The sequence below is a fragment of the Raphanus sativus genome, chromosome 4, assembly GCF_000801105.2.
Source record: "Raphanus sativus cultivar WK10039 chromosome 4, ASM80110v3, whole genome shotgun sequence".
In the NCBI taxonomy this organism is placed as follows: Eukaryota; Viridiplantae; Streptophyta; class Magnoliopsida; order Brassicales; family Brassicaceae; genus Raphanus; species Raphanus sativus.
In genome coordinates this window covers 48437532-48452093 of record NC_079514.1, presented here as the reverse complement: position 1 = coordinate 48452093, position 14562 = coordinate 48437532, and the positions used below count along the sequence as shown (strand labels likewise).

At 33.4% G+C, this 14562-nt stretch overlaps 2 protein-coding genes across 3 annotated transcripts; both read left to right on the top strand.

The window, feature by feature from the left end:
- The first annotated feature begins 467 nt into the window (after nt 1–467).
- LOC108849050 (SUMO-conjugating enzyme SCE1) lies at nt 468–2005 on the top strand. The gene is made up of 5 exons (XM_018622550.2): nt 468–629; nt 707–790; nt 1238–1390; nt 1474–1587; nt 1670–2005. Exons 1-5 carry the CDS (start codon nt 561–563, stop codon nt 1730–1732), a joined length of 483 nt encoding a protein of 160 aa, XP_018478052.1. The 5' UTR covers nt 468–560; the 3' UTR covers nt 1733–2005.
- Nucleotides 2006–9316: 7311 nt separating this feature from the next.
- Nucleotides 9317–12876, top strand: LOC108853366 (transcription factor bHLH60). 2 transcript variants are annotated; one of them, XM_057010103.1, is made up of 7 exons: nt 9326–9469; nt 9549–10136; nt 10212–10325; nt 10416–10481; nt 11483–11551; nt 11724–11795; nt 12467–12876. In XM_057010103.1, exons 2-7 carry the CDS (start codon nt 9669–9671, stop codon nt 12716–12718), a joined length of 1041 nt encoding a protein of 346 aa, XP_056866083.1. In that variant the 5' UTR covers nt 9326–9469; nt 9549–9668; the 3' UTR covers nt 12719–12876. The 2 variants fall into 2 exon arrangements, with proteins under 2 accessions (XP_018482285.1, XP_056866083.1); XM_018626783.2 differs by having other exon boundaries at nt 9317–10136.
- Nucleotides 12877–14562: the final 1686 nt, after the last annotated feature.

Here is a 14562-nt window from a genome sequence, read left to right as displayed (position 1 = left end):
TCATTTTATTTCATAAATCACGTTTTGATCATATACCATTCCTTCATTTTTACCAACCAAATTGTCTTGAGATTTGATGCTTTATTCTGCACCCACCACCGGTAATAGGAAGAAGAGAAATAATTGAAGAGAGGTTAATGGGCCCATAATTGGTGTTATGGGCCACGTGATAAATGAGAAGAGAGAGAGAATCTTTTGGTAGCTTTATTGGGTTTCATATATACTCGCGTAGGTTTCACGCTATCCATTGACTTTTTCTTTACGCATTTTTCTTCTTTTTATAATTATTTAAAAAAAATAATTATCGACGGTCAATTCATTAAAGGGAAGCAAAAGGACGAGGAGGACATTGATTCGCCGCGAAATCTGAACCGTACATTCTCCAATTACGCCTTAACAAAGGGGGCAAATCCGTAACTTCGACTCTTCATCTCCCCCCAATCCCTCTCGTCTTCTTCGAGTTATATAGAGCGATAGAGAGAGCGTTGAGTTATATAGAGAGAGACGAAGACAGAGAGTGAAAAGCACAACAGAGATTGTCTTAAGAGAGAGAGAGAGAGATGGCTAGTGGAATCGCTCGTGGTCGTTTGGCTGAGGAGAGGAAGTCGTGGAGGAAGAATCATCCTCATGTCCGTACTTTTAATGGTCTCTGATTCATTGAATTGTTTAATGGTCTCTGATTCTTCTTTGTTGATGGTTTAATTAGGGTTTTGTGGCGAAGCCGGAGACTGGGGCTGATGGTTCTGTGAATCTAATGGTGTGGCATTGCACTATTCCTGGTAAAGCCGGTGTAAGTGTATTAAAAACAACTTTTGAAATTAGGGTTTATCAGTTTTATTCAAAGTCTGAATCTTTCACAAAAATTGGGGATTCATGTTAGTTTTTCTCTTAATTGATTTATTCATCTGCTCAGGGTTCATCAGTTTTATCTTATATCTCTGCTTATGTGGCTAATTGTGAAATTAGGGTTTATGAATTTTCTTGTGGGGATTGTTTATCATTTGCTTTATGTCTTCAAAGTTGGAACTTTTAACCAATTAGTGATTCATGTTCCGAATTGTTGGTTTGAAAATCTTGGTCTAGAAAATGACATTGAATCTGAACTCTGCTGTCTGATCTTACATTCGTAGTTTGTGGACTTTTGTTATCTGGAACATAGTTGGTTCATAAGAGTAATTGCTGTGTTATGGTACTTGAACCTTTTTTATTCATAACGCATTTTACTCTGAAACTACAGACTGATTGGGAAGGTGGATTCTTTCCATTGACGATGCACTTTAGCGAGGACTATCCGAGCAAGCCTCCCAAATGCAAATTCCCACAAGGCTTTTTCCACCCTAATGTCTATCCATCGGGGACTGTCTGTCTCTCCATCCTTAACGAGGATTCCGTAAAGTCTTTTTACTGCTTCTTTCTTTTCTCGTCGATCTTCACCTTCCTCAAGCTCTCTGATGGTATGTTTATGTTGATTAGGGATGGAGACCAGCCATCACAGTGAAGCAGATTCTTGTCGGTATCCAGGATTTACTTGACACCCCTAATCCCGCTGACCCTGCACAGACTGATGGTTATCATCTCTTCATCCAGGTACAGTCTCAGCAAACAGTTAATCACAAAGCGCTCATGATGGCATAGTACCTGAGATTTTATTTTGATGAAAAATATGCAGGATGCAGTTGAGTACAAGAAACGGGTTAAGCTACAGTCCAAGCAGTATCCTCCCATTGTCTAAAAACATCAGAACGGAACACACCGAAACTGATGACAAACCTCTGAATCTTTTGTGGTCTTTTGTGATTGTGTTTAAATGTAATCGGGTGATTAAAAAAAAAACTCCTCATTTTGGCACCTTTGAGACACTTACTAGAATCTCTTTTATTTCCAGAAAACAAAATTTATCTTTTTATCTGTTTAACTGTTAATATTCTTGTTACTACTATTATTGTACTGATTAAGTTTGGGTCTGCTTCTGTTTTATACAACATTTCCTATGTTCTCTGGTCCAGTATGTGTTATTTTCCATGTTCTAACGTAGTCAAATGTGACTGTTCTTAATTCTTAACTTCTGTTTAGTTGGAAATGAAGAATATATATCTGATATAATTTGAAACTAAATCTCTCTATTGCAACTCAGATCTCTTGTGTTTTGGCACTAAAAGCTAATCCCCCCCCCCCCCCTCCTTGTTCTTCTACTGGGGATAAATCATAAATGTCTAAAAGTGACGACATCAAACATAATGTGCGAACTATCAGAACTATATGATTCCTTTAGTCTTATGCTCAATCTCATCATTGAACACTGCCGTTTTAATAGCGCCTCTTAAATTAGCTAATTTGGGCCAGATTATATTGGGCTGGATTCTTGTTTAACATACAAAACCCATTCTATGCAGTCATGTGTCATTTCGTCGGGAATCATAAGATAAGATGTGCATTTCTCAAGTTCAATTATTTAGCTGATGTAAAATGGTAAAAGTCCAGTGTATCTAACATAAAGTTATAATTTTTATTGTGGAAAAACACTAATACATTGTTACTTTTAAGTTTTAAATATAGCAATTTTTGCCGACTATATTTATAACCCAACAAAAAAGTGTGTCGTGTTAGAAGAAACCTTTTTTCTAAAACTGAAAAAGCATTGCAGTCAGTGTACCGTTTATGGTACAAACACAAAGGACTCTGGCAAGCAATGAATATGCTGGGCCCATCTAGATGTCTCGTTTTCACGGCCCATTTATACCCAATACATCATCGGCCGTGCAGTGAGACCCACCATTCGGGTAAGGGGGATTATCCCGAACCTCTAGGGTATCTTTCTTTATGTGGGCCCAAACTTTATCACAAGACGATTTTGAGTCCTTATCTTTTATGGGCCTACATTGTTTGGTCCTTGTCTTCTGGACCCATCGTATGTTCCTGTCGATATCAGCGTACGTTTTTTTTTTTTTTTTTTTGTAAACTAAAATATCAGCGTACGTTGATATCAAAATTTTCTTCTAGTTATCATTTTAAAAACTTGTTCTTTTTTTTTTTAATCTTGTTCTTGCATTTTACGTTCTAACTTCTTGTCGATTGCCGCGCAATACAGTATTCATTTTTTTTTAATATTTACGAATATTCACGGATATTTACAAATACTTCATCCATTTTATACAATATAAGTAAATCTAAAAAAAATAACACCAAATTATTTTTTATAAATATATTTTAACATATTAAAAAGATAAATGAAAAATTAATGAAACTATATTTTTTATAAATTTTTTAAATTAATATTTTTTATAAAAAAATATTTTTAGAAAATTGTAATTTTGTATATATATTATATATATATTAATTTAATATTTTAGTAACTTTTAAATGAAATTTCATAAATTATATGATAAATAAAACTCTATATTTAATCGTAGATATACATCCATTTGTATAAAAGTTAGAGCGAATCGGACATCTGTTTCTAATTTTTTATTTATTTGTGATTTACTTTCCTTTTTAACGGGTATTAATTTTTAATATTTGCTTTATTTCGAAGACTTATAGATATTTGGATTTTTTGGATTGAATGGAGTCAGAATTGTTATTCGAATTAAATATTTGGGATAAAATGCCCATCCTGATTGTACGAGAGTATCGTTCCTTGTGCCATCCATGCACGACCATATTACAGATATGTTTTTCTTAAAATTATGATCTTCGTAAACAGTTTTTTTTTTGTTAAATGATTTTCGTAACAGAAAAAAAAAAAGAACTCAGGCAAAGTCATTGAGCTTACAAGGAAATTGAAAAGGATCAGACAAAGTTAGCATAAAACTTCCTCGAACTTGTGGGTTGGGAGCTGAAGTGCGTGCATGATATTGATTTGAAGCGCTTATATATACTTTTAGAAACTTATATATTTACATGACTAAATCCAAATCCAAACAATAGTCATATCCTATGAATTGAACTTTCTTACAATCTTACTAACCTATAACCTATGAATTGAACTTGACAAAATTGACGACAAATATTTAAATAATTGTTCATCTTCATGAAATATGATGCTAGACAGTTAACGCTATTACTACAGACAAATGCGAAGTTTTTGCCCTTCCTCGTAACAAAATATCTGGTTTGGATGATTATTTCTTTGATCCCAAATCGAGTTGAAGCAGATAAGCTGGCAGACTTCAGACCTATTTCATTGTGAAATGTCTTATTTTTTTTAATAATTGGTTTTCATCGTGAAATGTCATCTACAAAATTGTCTCTAAGATTTTAATTCGTAGGCTGCTGAAAGTAACACTAAAGATGGTTCAAATATTCAATGGGTGTTTATTACAGACATGTTTGCAAAAAGTGTCTTGCAATGTAAATTGTCCAAAGTTTTGACAGATCAAGTATTTCAAAGCGAGGTCTTCTAAAGATGGACTTAAGAAACACTTTTGATTTGGTAGAGTGGGATGAATGAACGACAATACTAGTAAATAAACAATCCAAATTACAACGTGCTAAGGCTTATTTGCCAGAAACATGCTAAGATTTCCAACAAAACTTCTACTAATATCATACTCTAAAAGTTAGCCATATATACAACAAATGGACGTATCTTTTTTCTTTTTCTTTCGAAACTTGAATGGAATGTTTCTTTTTGGTTAACATTAAATGTTTTCACAACCATGGCTGAATTAATTAACTGTGTCATAATGTTTTCACACGCATATTTACCCTTGTATTTTCATAAAATAGTTAAACCCGGGTCAATGATGACACAGACCAGTGGTGGAACCAGAACTTTTTTTTACCGGAGTCAAAAAAATATAAAACATATAAAGTCTAAAAAAATTGCAAATGTAATTTTGCATACTAGAATTATGTATTCTATAAGTTTATATTCAAAACTACAAAGGTAAAAAAAAATTGTAAAAAAGATTGTTTTATCTCATTTTTAAAATATTAAAATCATATTATAATATATTTTTCAATAACATGCAATAAATTAACATAATCAGTATCACCATCTAGTAAATAAGAAATTTCAAAACTAATCTATTATTTATTTGATAAATTAAAATAAATAATTTTAAAATTTATAAATTTTGAAGTTAAAACTATTCAAACTCTATAGTTAAAACAAATCTTAAAATTTTGAAAGTTAATTAAAATTAAGGTTCATAAAGTAGAAAGTGTTGAAGATTTAAAAGAATACGAGAATTAACTTAAAATTGACGAGATAAAAACAGATCTTTAAAGTCGTAATCTGAAGTTTATGTTTTCTAAAACAAAAATAAAGTAATAAATTTTTAATTAACTAACAAAAGTTAGTGATTATTGTTATATTTAAATTGGGCTTAAATTTATTATGAACCCAAATTTAATTAATGGAAATTGGTTTCCATGAACCCATTTAATTAGGTAATTAAATTTTATCATTTTGTTTTTACTGTGTTTGAATTTTTGTGGGGTCAGAAATAATATTTTCATGGGGTCAACACATTATTTATCTAAAAGATTACATATATTTTTCAAAATGAAGTGGGTCAGCTGACCCCCCCTAACCCCTTTCTTACCTCCGCTCCTGACACAGACCTAACTCTTAGATGGAGGTACAGTCCACGAATATATCATTTCCCGGACATTCAAATAAACCGAAAGCAATGGGACCATATCCGTGTGACCAGTGAGAATCGAATCCGGAACCGTATTGAGACCGAAACTCTCTCAAGTACCGCTAGACTAACCCGCTAGTTTTTTCGACTCTTGTTTACTTACAGGTTTGATCATAGAACAAAGTTTAATCATATAATATATTAAAATTTAATATCGAAAATTAGTAAAAAGATAAAAAAATACATGTTCATTTTATTTGCTCAGCCATTTGAACAAAACTCATAAGAGATATTATCCACCTAATAAGGTGAGGAACCAAATTAAATAAATTATGCACGGACCGGAACATTTTGTTTAAACAAAGAAAATGTACGTGGATCCCATGCATGTCAGGTTTATAACAGCTGTCGAATAATATTCTATGTCATACACTCATACCATATGCATCAAAATTAATCAAATTAAAATGTATCTGTACTCAAATAATAAAATACTTTTTCATTAAAACACAAAAAGAAAAAGAAGTCGAATCCCCACACCACTCCACTCCGGAGAGAGCCTTAATGGGCCACAGTCACGTGGTTAGCACGCGGATCCAGGCCCACTTATTAACTAATGATCCATTGTTCTTAAACATACTTTATTTATTCATCGCTCAAAACTTTTCTTTTGTTTTCCACTTGTCACGATTACTCCCCATAACCTTTGCAGTCTATCATATCGCCCACATCCATCATTTTACATTCATCACAGTCTCAACGTGTGCTATGTTGAAGGTTTTTAATCATGATATGAGAAATACTCCCTCTGTTCCAAAATAGTTGAAGTTTTAGGCTATGCACAATTATTAAGAAATTTGTTATTTATTTTAAAAAGTGTGATTAAAATATAAATTTAAAACTATTTAGCCAATTACAAAAGACACTGTTGAGTATGATTGGTTACACAGTTTTCAATAAAGTAAAAAGTAACATTGAAAGTTGAAAATATCATGTATTTTGAAACATCAAAACTTCCTAAAACTTCATCTATTGTGAAACGGAGGGAGTATAAAATTAGCTTAAAATGAATTGAGGTTATATTGATATGTAATTATAACATATGACTTATCATGTTTCGTGAAACATGCATTTTTCCAACTTCTTCAAACTTCCTGATCAATCCCCGCCTAATTTTGCTTATTGATGATGACTTAAGCGTATTATATATTCGGTTTGACACATATACATATAATCACATATGCAAAATTTCTTTATATATACAGATTAAATGTGAATGTGTATAAATATGTAGTTCACACATACGTAATGTGGTTGGTTGAAGAATTGGCTATGAACTCTACACATCAATTTCTCAACTCCAAAGAAGCAATGGACGTTGGGAGAGTAAGTAACGTTGCCAAACTGGACATGCCAAAAACGATTGTATGTACCGTCTCTCTTTGATTGAGACTTTACTACTACACCAAACCTTACATACCAAAAGGTGATCAAAACGAGTTAGAAGATTTTATGATATGATACTAAGAACAAATATACTAATCGATCTTATTTTCACAAAAAAATACTTAAAAGGTTAGAACTTTTTTTTGTTTTGAAAGATGAGATTATTAGAATTGTTTGCCTTTTATATTCTTTTTCATTACGAAGCCCACAATATCAATGCAATTAGTTGATCAAACAGTAGATAATATGATCGTTCTATTACAAGCGTTACTGTGGCTATATGCTAAAAATTATTGTAAAATTATTTTCCGATTTAACAAGTCAAGAAAACTATTTTACATTTTCAATTAAATAGTACTCCCTCCGTTTCATATTATATGTCGTTCTAAGTCTTTGCACACAGATTAAGAAAACATTTAATTTTACATATTTCCAAAATAAAAATACTATTACCAATACACATCAACCAATATAAAAATAGAATAGAGAATATTTTCAATAAATTTTGCATTGAAAACCGAAAACGACACTTATTTTGAAACAAAAATTTTGCTCTAGAACGACATATAATTTGAAACGGAGGGAGTAGTAACATTTTTGTTCACACCGAAATCCGTGAAAAGTCAAAAGCTGTTAAAACCCCCATTTATGGCATTAACCGGTGATAATAATAATATACGACGCATTTATTGATTTTATATTTCAACTTAACTAGTATAGGTCAGAGACAGCATGCTGGTCCTGCGGTGGGAATAATAAATCAAATCAACCAATGGGATTAAATTCGTGCCGTTACCTGGTACGCCTATAAATTATTTCTATTCAATAACTACTCCTTCCCTACAAGTAAGATTTTCTAGAGTTTTCACGTTTATTAAAACTATAATAAATATTTGCAATTTAGTTTATTATTTTATCTTTTTATACAAGTTCCAATAACTATATACAAATAAAATTTAATCAATTCAAATATTCATAATTAATGATCCTCAAAAATATACAAAAGTACTTTAAAATATAGAAAATCTATATTTGTGAAACAAAAATAAAATCCAGAAAATCTTACTTTCGGGAACGAAGAGAGTATATTTTAATTGTTTTTTTAATATTAAATACAATATCAGAAACGATTTTATCCAAAATAGCCAGAATTTCTTTTCAAAATAACATTAATACACTCTTAAAAAAAATCATGTAATAACAAAAACTAAAGATGTCGATAAGAAATTAAAGACAAAGAACATAAACCAAATAAAATAAAACAAAGATATAAACAGAGCTTAAAACCCATATATGTCCACAAGTCTATTCCTTCCACCTTTTCAGAAGAATTCGATATCAATGGAGCTGACCTAAAGAACAAATGTCTTGAGCAGTCCCAACCCTGAAGGGAATATCACCAAGCCATAATAGAACCAGCAACATCAGAAACAATCGAGAGGTCAAACTACACCAACTCCAGCAGCTGTTATCCATGTGAAACTTGCATGACCATAAACCACGACTAAAACTAAGATATAAGGACAAAAGACCTTGAAACGCTACTTGGAAAAACGTCAAAGAAGACCACCAGTTCTTACACGCGGACACTCGCAAGGCAGCCAAGTGACCTACAGAACAAAGACTGCCCACCTCTTCGCAAGAGAAAAACTGAAGGTCAAGTTAACTGCTTCGTCTAGAAACCATCTCCCAAAACCACAAAGGTCCAAGATAAGGTCTAGTAGATACCTCTACAGCAAACATAAATCACAAAAACGAACCCAAAAAGCTAACTTAGGATGTGACGAAGTGACTGAAACAGCAAGAATCAAACAATAGCAGTATTCCCACGACTTCAAACTAATACTAATTCACTACACAAAAACATAAGTTCCGGAGATCGAGATGCTAGAAAAACCATCTTTCCTAGAGACATAAAGCCGGCGATAGAGATGCTAGAGGAACCATCTCTCCCCGGAAACAGAAAGCCGATGGTAAAAAGCTTTGAGAGTCTCTTTCCTTGGAGTCTTAGCCGCTTCCGGTAGCGGTGAGAACCACCAACCACCAGAGCAAGAGAGAGAAGACCGACGGCTGCTCTTCTAACTAGGGTTTCCTCTCAACTTTCTTCGAGTTAAAAAAAAAAAACAAAAACTAAAGATGATTAGTGAAAATAAAAATCTATTAGACAAAGCCCAAAATGCCCAACTAATATCCATGAAGATCCAGCAAAACAATGGTATTTAAAAAAAAAACCGTACCGTACAATAACCGAAATAGGTTTCTCTCTCTTTCTCTCTCTCTATCTCGTTTATTTAACAGAACAGCCTAACGTTGCTTTCGTCCTACTCAAATTGGCTAATGGAGTAAAAGCTTTTCTTCTTTTTTTCTCTCAGACAAGACAGAGAAAGAAGAGTCTCTCTTACACAACAGCAACAATACCTTCTTCTGGAAGTTCTGTAAGAAAGAAAGAAGCGATTTCAATTCAAACTCTTTGACCGCCATTGATTCACCTTCAATCCTCTCTTCTCCTTGAAGTTTCGTTTTTAGGGTTTCTTTCCTGAGATTGTAAGATTCCACGGCGAACGGAAACTTTCTGAATTTGGTTTCAGACATCGGCGTCAGACATCGGCGTCAGACATCGGTAGTGTTGTGTATATGGATCTGTCTGGACGATTTGGAGTTAGATCCGGCGGCGGTTTGCTGTTCCGGGAAGAAACAGCTCTTGAATCGCTTCACCTCGGCGGCGGCGACGAGTTTCGGCAAATGGTACCACCGGAGAACGGCGGCGGGTTCACGGCGCTGCTTGAGCTTCCGCCTACACAAGCCGTGGAGCTTCTCCACTCGTCTTCTTCTTCTTCTTCTCAAGCGACGTCGCTTCACACTCTCGGGGTATTGGCTTTTCCTTCTAACTCAGTCCTCATGGAGCGAGCAGCTCGTTTCTCCGTGATCGCCACTGAGAATCAGCAAACCGGAAATGTCTCCGGCGAGACCCCGACGACGACGAGCTCGGTACCTTCTAACGAACACATTAAGACCGAGCCTGCCGAGACAGAGACTTCTGATCAAGCGGCGGTGGAGAAGCAGAACAATCGATGTGGCAAGAGGAAAGATTTCGACAAGAAGGTGAGAGAAAGACACAAAGTTAGTTTATTATTTGCATTCTGTTTCAGACACTGATTCGTGTCTCTAAACTTCTAGGCTAAAGGCTCGTCAAAGAAGAACAAAAGCTCTGAAGAGAACGAGAAGCTGCCGTATGTTCACGTTAGAGCTCGACGTGGTCAAGCAACAGATAGTCATAGCTTAGCTGAACGAGTAACTTTTGCATCCCTCACAAATCTTTTATCCTTTTTTTTGTAAATATCTTAATCAGTTAATCAATCGCTAATTATTTTTGGATTATAGGCAAGAAGGGAGAAGATTAATGCAAGAATGAAGCTGCTACAAGAACTGGTCCCGGGCTGTGATAAGGTTTGTCTCTCTCAGATATTTGACGTGTTTAATCAAATACGCTAATTAATCATTACCTCTTCATTTGTGTGACAATATTTCCTTAATTGATTCACCCTAAAAGTAAGAATATTTTGTATGGTTTTCATGATTTAGTTAAGGGTCTTAATCATTCTTTTTTATTTTAGTTCTCCCCAAAAAGTGGATTTGTTTAATTGCTTTTTAATGAAGAAAAGTGGTTTCTGGTGTGATAAAGTGGCCAGTTAGGTAATTGTGTAATGCCTAAAAGATCTCAATTTTGTACAGACTTAGCTTTAAGGTTAAAACTAGTCACACGGACGTGTAGTGGAGATGGCTTTTTTTTCCTCATTCTCAAAATGAGCTTTCATGTATTAGAGAATGACCTTAGGAAGTGGGGATGCTAGCTGTAATGTGCCATTAAGGTTTTGGGTTTAGGGGACATATTTTTGTGGAAAGATCAAAGTATGTGTTATGGGGTCCATCTAATTGCAAGCTTTCTATGGAAGGTGAGGAAGGGGTAGTATCGTCTCTAACACGTTAGGTATCTATCAAGAAAAAAAAAGACAATGACTCTTAGAAGGACGATTAAAGCAAATGATCCTTTTACAAAAAAATGATATTGATTCTGAGTCCCACATACCTAATTAGTTGGAAACATTGATGTGACACTCCCCTCCCCTAGACAACTAATTTAATCAATTCATCATCCCTTATGTTAGAAATTAGCAGCAATTATTGGTGAGATGGATGGAGATTTTTTGGTTTTTATTGTTGAGCTGTGTGAGTACTTGATTGATTGTCTCATGAACCACTAGAGTACGGATTACTTTAGAAAGTGGTAAAGCTTGATTGTGATTGTGACTGGAGATGCCATTTGTGTTTAGCTTTAGATTAAAGAGTCATCCTCCTTGCTGTTTTTTTCACTGTGTATTTTATAATATTGGTGTCTTAACAAAGAGGTATATGAATCCTAAGCTCACAAGAAAGTCTCTGACCTGCAGATTCAGGGTACCGCGTTGGTGCTGGATGAAATCATTAACCATGTCCAGTCATTACAACGTCAAGTGGAGGTGAGACTTTCCCTGGTCCAGTTTTGTTCTTTATACCTATATATATATATATATATATTGCACCATAGCCTCAAAAGACACAGCCAAAATGTCAACTCAAAACAGTTTGGAAAATGAATAGAGTTGTGTGTCACAGTCTCATTTTAACTTGTTTTTTTTTTTCTTCCAACAGATGCTATCAATGAGACTTGCTTCTGTAAACCCTAGGATTGATTTCAATCTCGACACTATATTGAGTTCAGAAGTAAGTGTCTTCTAATCTCAAACCATACTTAGGTCCTTTTGAAATACTCTTGTGTTTCTTATTTGAGTAGGCCATATGAAACTATACCTCTTTGAGTAGCGTTTAGTTTATATCACAAAAGGAGAAAACATTTGGGTATTTATTGATACAAACATTAATTTAGACCAATTTGGAGCAAAGGCGTAGGAAGATTGGGAACTCAGAGAAAGTAAATACACAACACACACACATTTACACACACCGTGCAAATTTACAGTACACGCAAACAGCTTAGTCTGTCAAAACTAGGGCCACCTCTGTTCTGTAAACCTTTCTGTGTCTTCTGTGACTTATGTCTGTTTATATATTAATGTTTGTGGGTGACTCTTCCAAAGATCTTGTTGTTTCAAACTTTTTCTTTTTTTTTCACCTATCTAACCTCACCTGTGGATTCTATCTACGATACGAGACTTCAATTTTTCTCACCAATAATCTATTGGACCAAAGTTCATAAATGCTTGTACATACCAATAAATAGCCAGGGGTCCCTCTCATTAAGCCTTGTTTTTGTAGGATATTTAATAACACAGCAACAATAGTTGACTTCTTTTGACTAGATCAAGATCTTTATGATTGAATGATCTCTGACCTGATATCTTTTCCGGGTTTTGCTTCCTTTTATTCTTTCACAGAACGGTTCTTTAATGGATGGGAACTTCAACGGTGCAGCAATGCAGCTTGCTTGGCCTCATCAAGTGATGGAGACAGAACAGTCCTATCATCACCGGCAACTGCAACAACCACCACCGCAACAATGGCCTTTCGATGGCTTGAACCAGCCTGTTTGGGGAAGAGAAGAGGATCAAGATCATGGTAATGACCACAACAGTTTGATGGTTGGTTCTGCTAGTTTGCACCCAAACCAAGTCAAAATGGAGTTGTAAGTTTGGGGGAAAACAGTAGACTATGGTGTAAATATATCGTGTAAGCCTGTTTCTACATATATAAGTAACAAAAATATATAATAATTAGATATTTGTTAAGAATGTATCAGTCATTTGATTCAGAGAGACAACTGGTATATGATTATTTCTTACTTTTACCGGATTTCCACAACGTACAATTTAGAATATGTCTGTGCTACTGATCAATTAGTAGAATATATGATCATTTTAAATTGGTGAAAATGTTCAAACTCAAACACCGTGGAAGACGCATCTTTTTTTTTTCTTTTGGCAGCGAAAGACAATCAAGGGTTTATGGATTAAGATTAAGGGTTTAGTGTTTTTAAAATTTAATGTTTAGTATTTTTGATTTAGGACTTAGAAAATTATAAATAATATAAAAGTGAGATTTACTATTTATATTTTATCTAATGTAGTTGATTTGTTGAAACTTAGCTTGAGGAAGAAATTGAGACCATCTAGTGGGTGAAGATTTTTTTTTGGCTCACCAAGCAGGTACCATAAGACCATTTCCAGTGGTGTTTTATTTTCCACTTTTTATTTTATTTTGAAGATAAATTTGCTCCAAATGATACTTCATTTTTTACTTCAAAATGAAGTGATGAACATTGTTGCTTCCAATTTGAAGATATACTATTCATATCTTCATTTTTTAAGATGAATTTTTTAAATTATAAACTGGTCTTCAACTTTTATTTTTTTCATACATTTTGATAAAATTAATTATATTTGTTAATATGACCCAATTAAATTTTAATATTCATTATTATTTTGATTTACTTAATTACATTAATATTAGATATACTAAACATATAGTAAAAGAAAGATAATATTATATAACTAATATAAAAAGTGAAATACATGATTATAACATTAAATTAAATATTAAAATCTAAATACAACATAATGAATACTCGTATAATTTCACATAGATAGAGAAGTTCCACCTTCAGAAGTTGACATCGAAGAGAATGAAAATACTCGTTTTAAAGATTTTTTGGGGGATCAGCGTGATCTCGATGCACCAATTGAATTTGATAGAGAAGTTTCACCTCCAGAAATTGACATCGATGAAAATGAAAATATTCGTTTCCAATATTTTTTGGCTCTATTTCGAAGAATCAAAGATCAATAAGCTCATTTCTCACTTAGGAACGCTTTAATTGATCACTTGTGGGAGAAATATATGTCTAGTGCTGCTTCACAAAATTTGATGTTCTTTGCTTATTTATTTATGTTATGTGTGCTAATTTTATTTTATGATAATATTTACTTTATATTAATTAGTTATTGTGGTGGATTAGTATTAAACAAATAGTTGGGTGATATTACTAAATATGAAAAAGTATAAGATATTTTTAATAATTAATGATAAACTAGAAAATAATATAATTGGAATATTCTTTTTTGAAGAAAGAAATGAAGTAAACTATTGGAGGAAATATTACTTCATTTTGAAGAAAGTGAATATTTGAAGATGAAAATGAAGCTAACCATTGTAGATGCTCTAAGGTGAAACGATCTAGCAACTACATTCTTCAGAATAATCTTCATAATTGCTCATTTGTAAATGTTTTCCAACAAGTTTTCAGGATTATGTTATGGTCATCAATGTTGTATCCTGTGAAATGCTTCTCTTCCCTCTTTTCTTCTATCCATGTTCACTACAAGAAAATAGTCATATTGCAATATTGATATATCGTTGCAATATGCTCATATATTGTTGCAAATATGAAATTGCAATAAGATTGTAACAAATTTTGAGTTCTTGCTGTTTGAATGTTGCAAATTCGTGTTTGTTGCATACACGTAGCAAAATTAAC

Bases quoted from the DNA above. Each gene is read 5' to 3' on its own strand.
- LOC108849050 (XM_018622550.2), top strand. From the start codon at position 561: ATGGCTAGTGGAATCGCTCGTGGTCGTTTGGCTGAGGAGAGGAAGTCG. The intron at 630-706 runs GTCCGTACTTTT...TGGTTTAATTAG, and splicing joins GGAGGAAGAATCATCCTCAT to GGTTTTGTGGCGAAGCCGGA. The intron at 1,588-1,669 runs GTACAGTCTCAG...AAAAATATGCAG, and splicing joins GTTATCATCTCTTCATCCAG to GATGCAGTTGAGTACAAGAA.
- LOC108853366 (XM_018626783.2), top strand. From the start codon at position 9,669: ATGGATCTGTCTGGACGATTTGGAGTTAGATCCGGCGGCGGTTTGCTG. The intron at 11,552-11,723 runs GTGAGACTTTCC...TTCTTCCAACAG, and splicing joins CATTACAACGTCAAGTGGAG to ATGCTATCAATGAGACTTGC. The intron at 11,796-12,466 runs GTAAGTGTCTTC...ATTCTTTCACAG, and splicing joins ACACTATATTGAGTTCAGAA to AACGGTTCTTTAATGGATGG.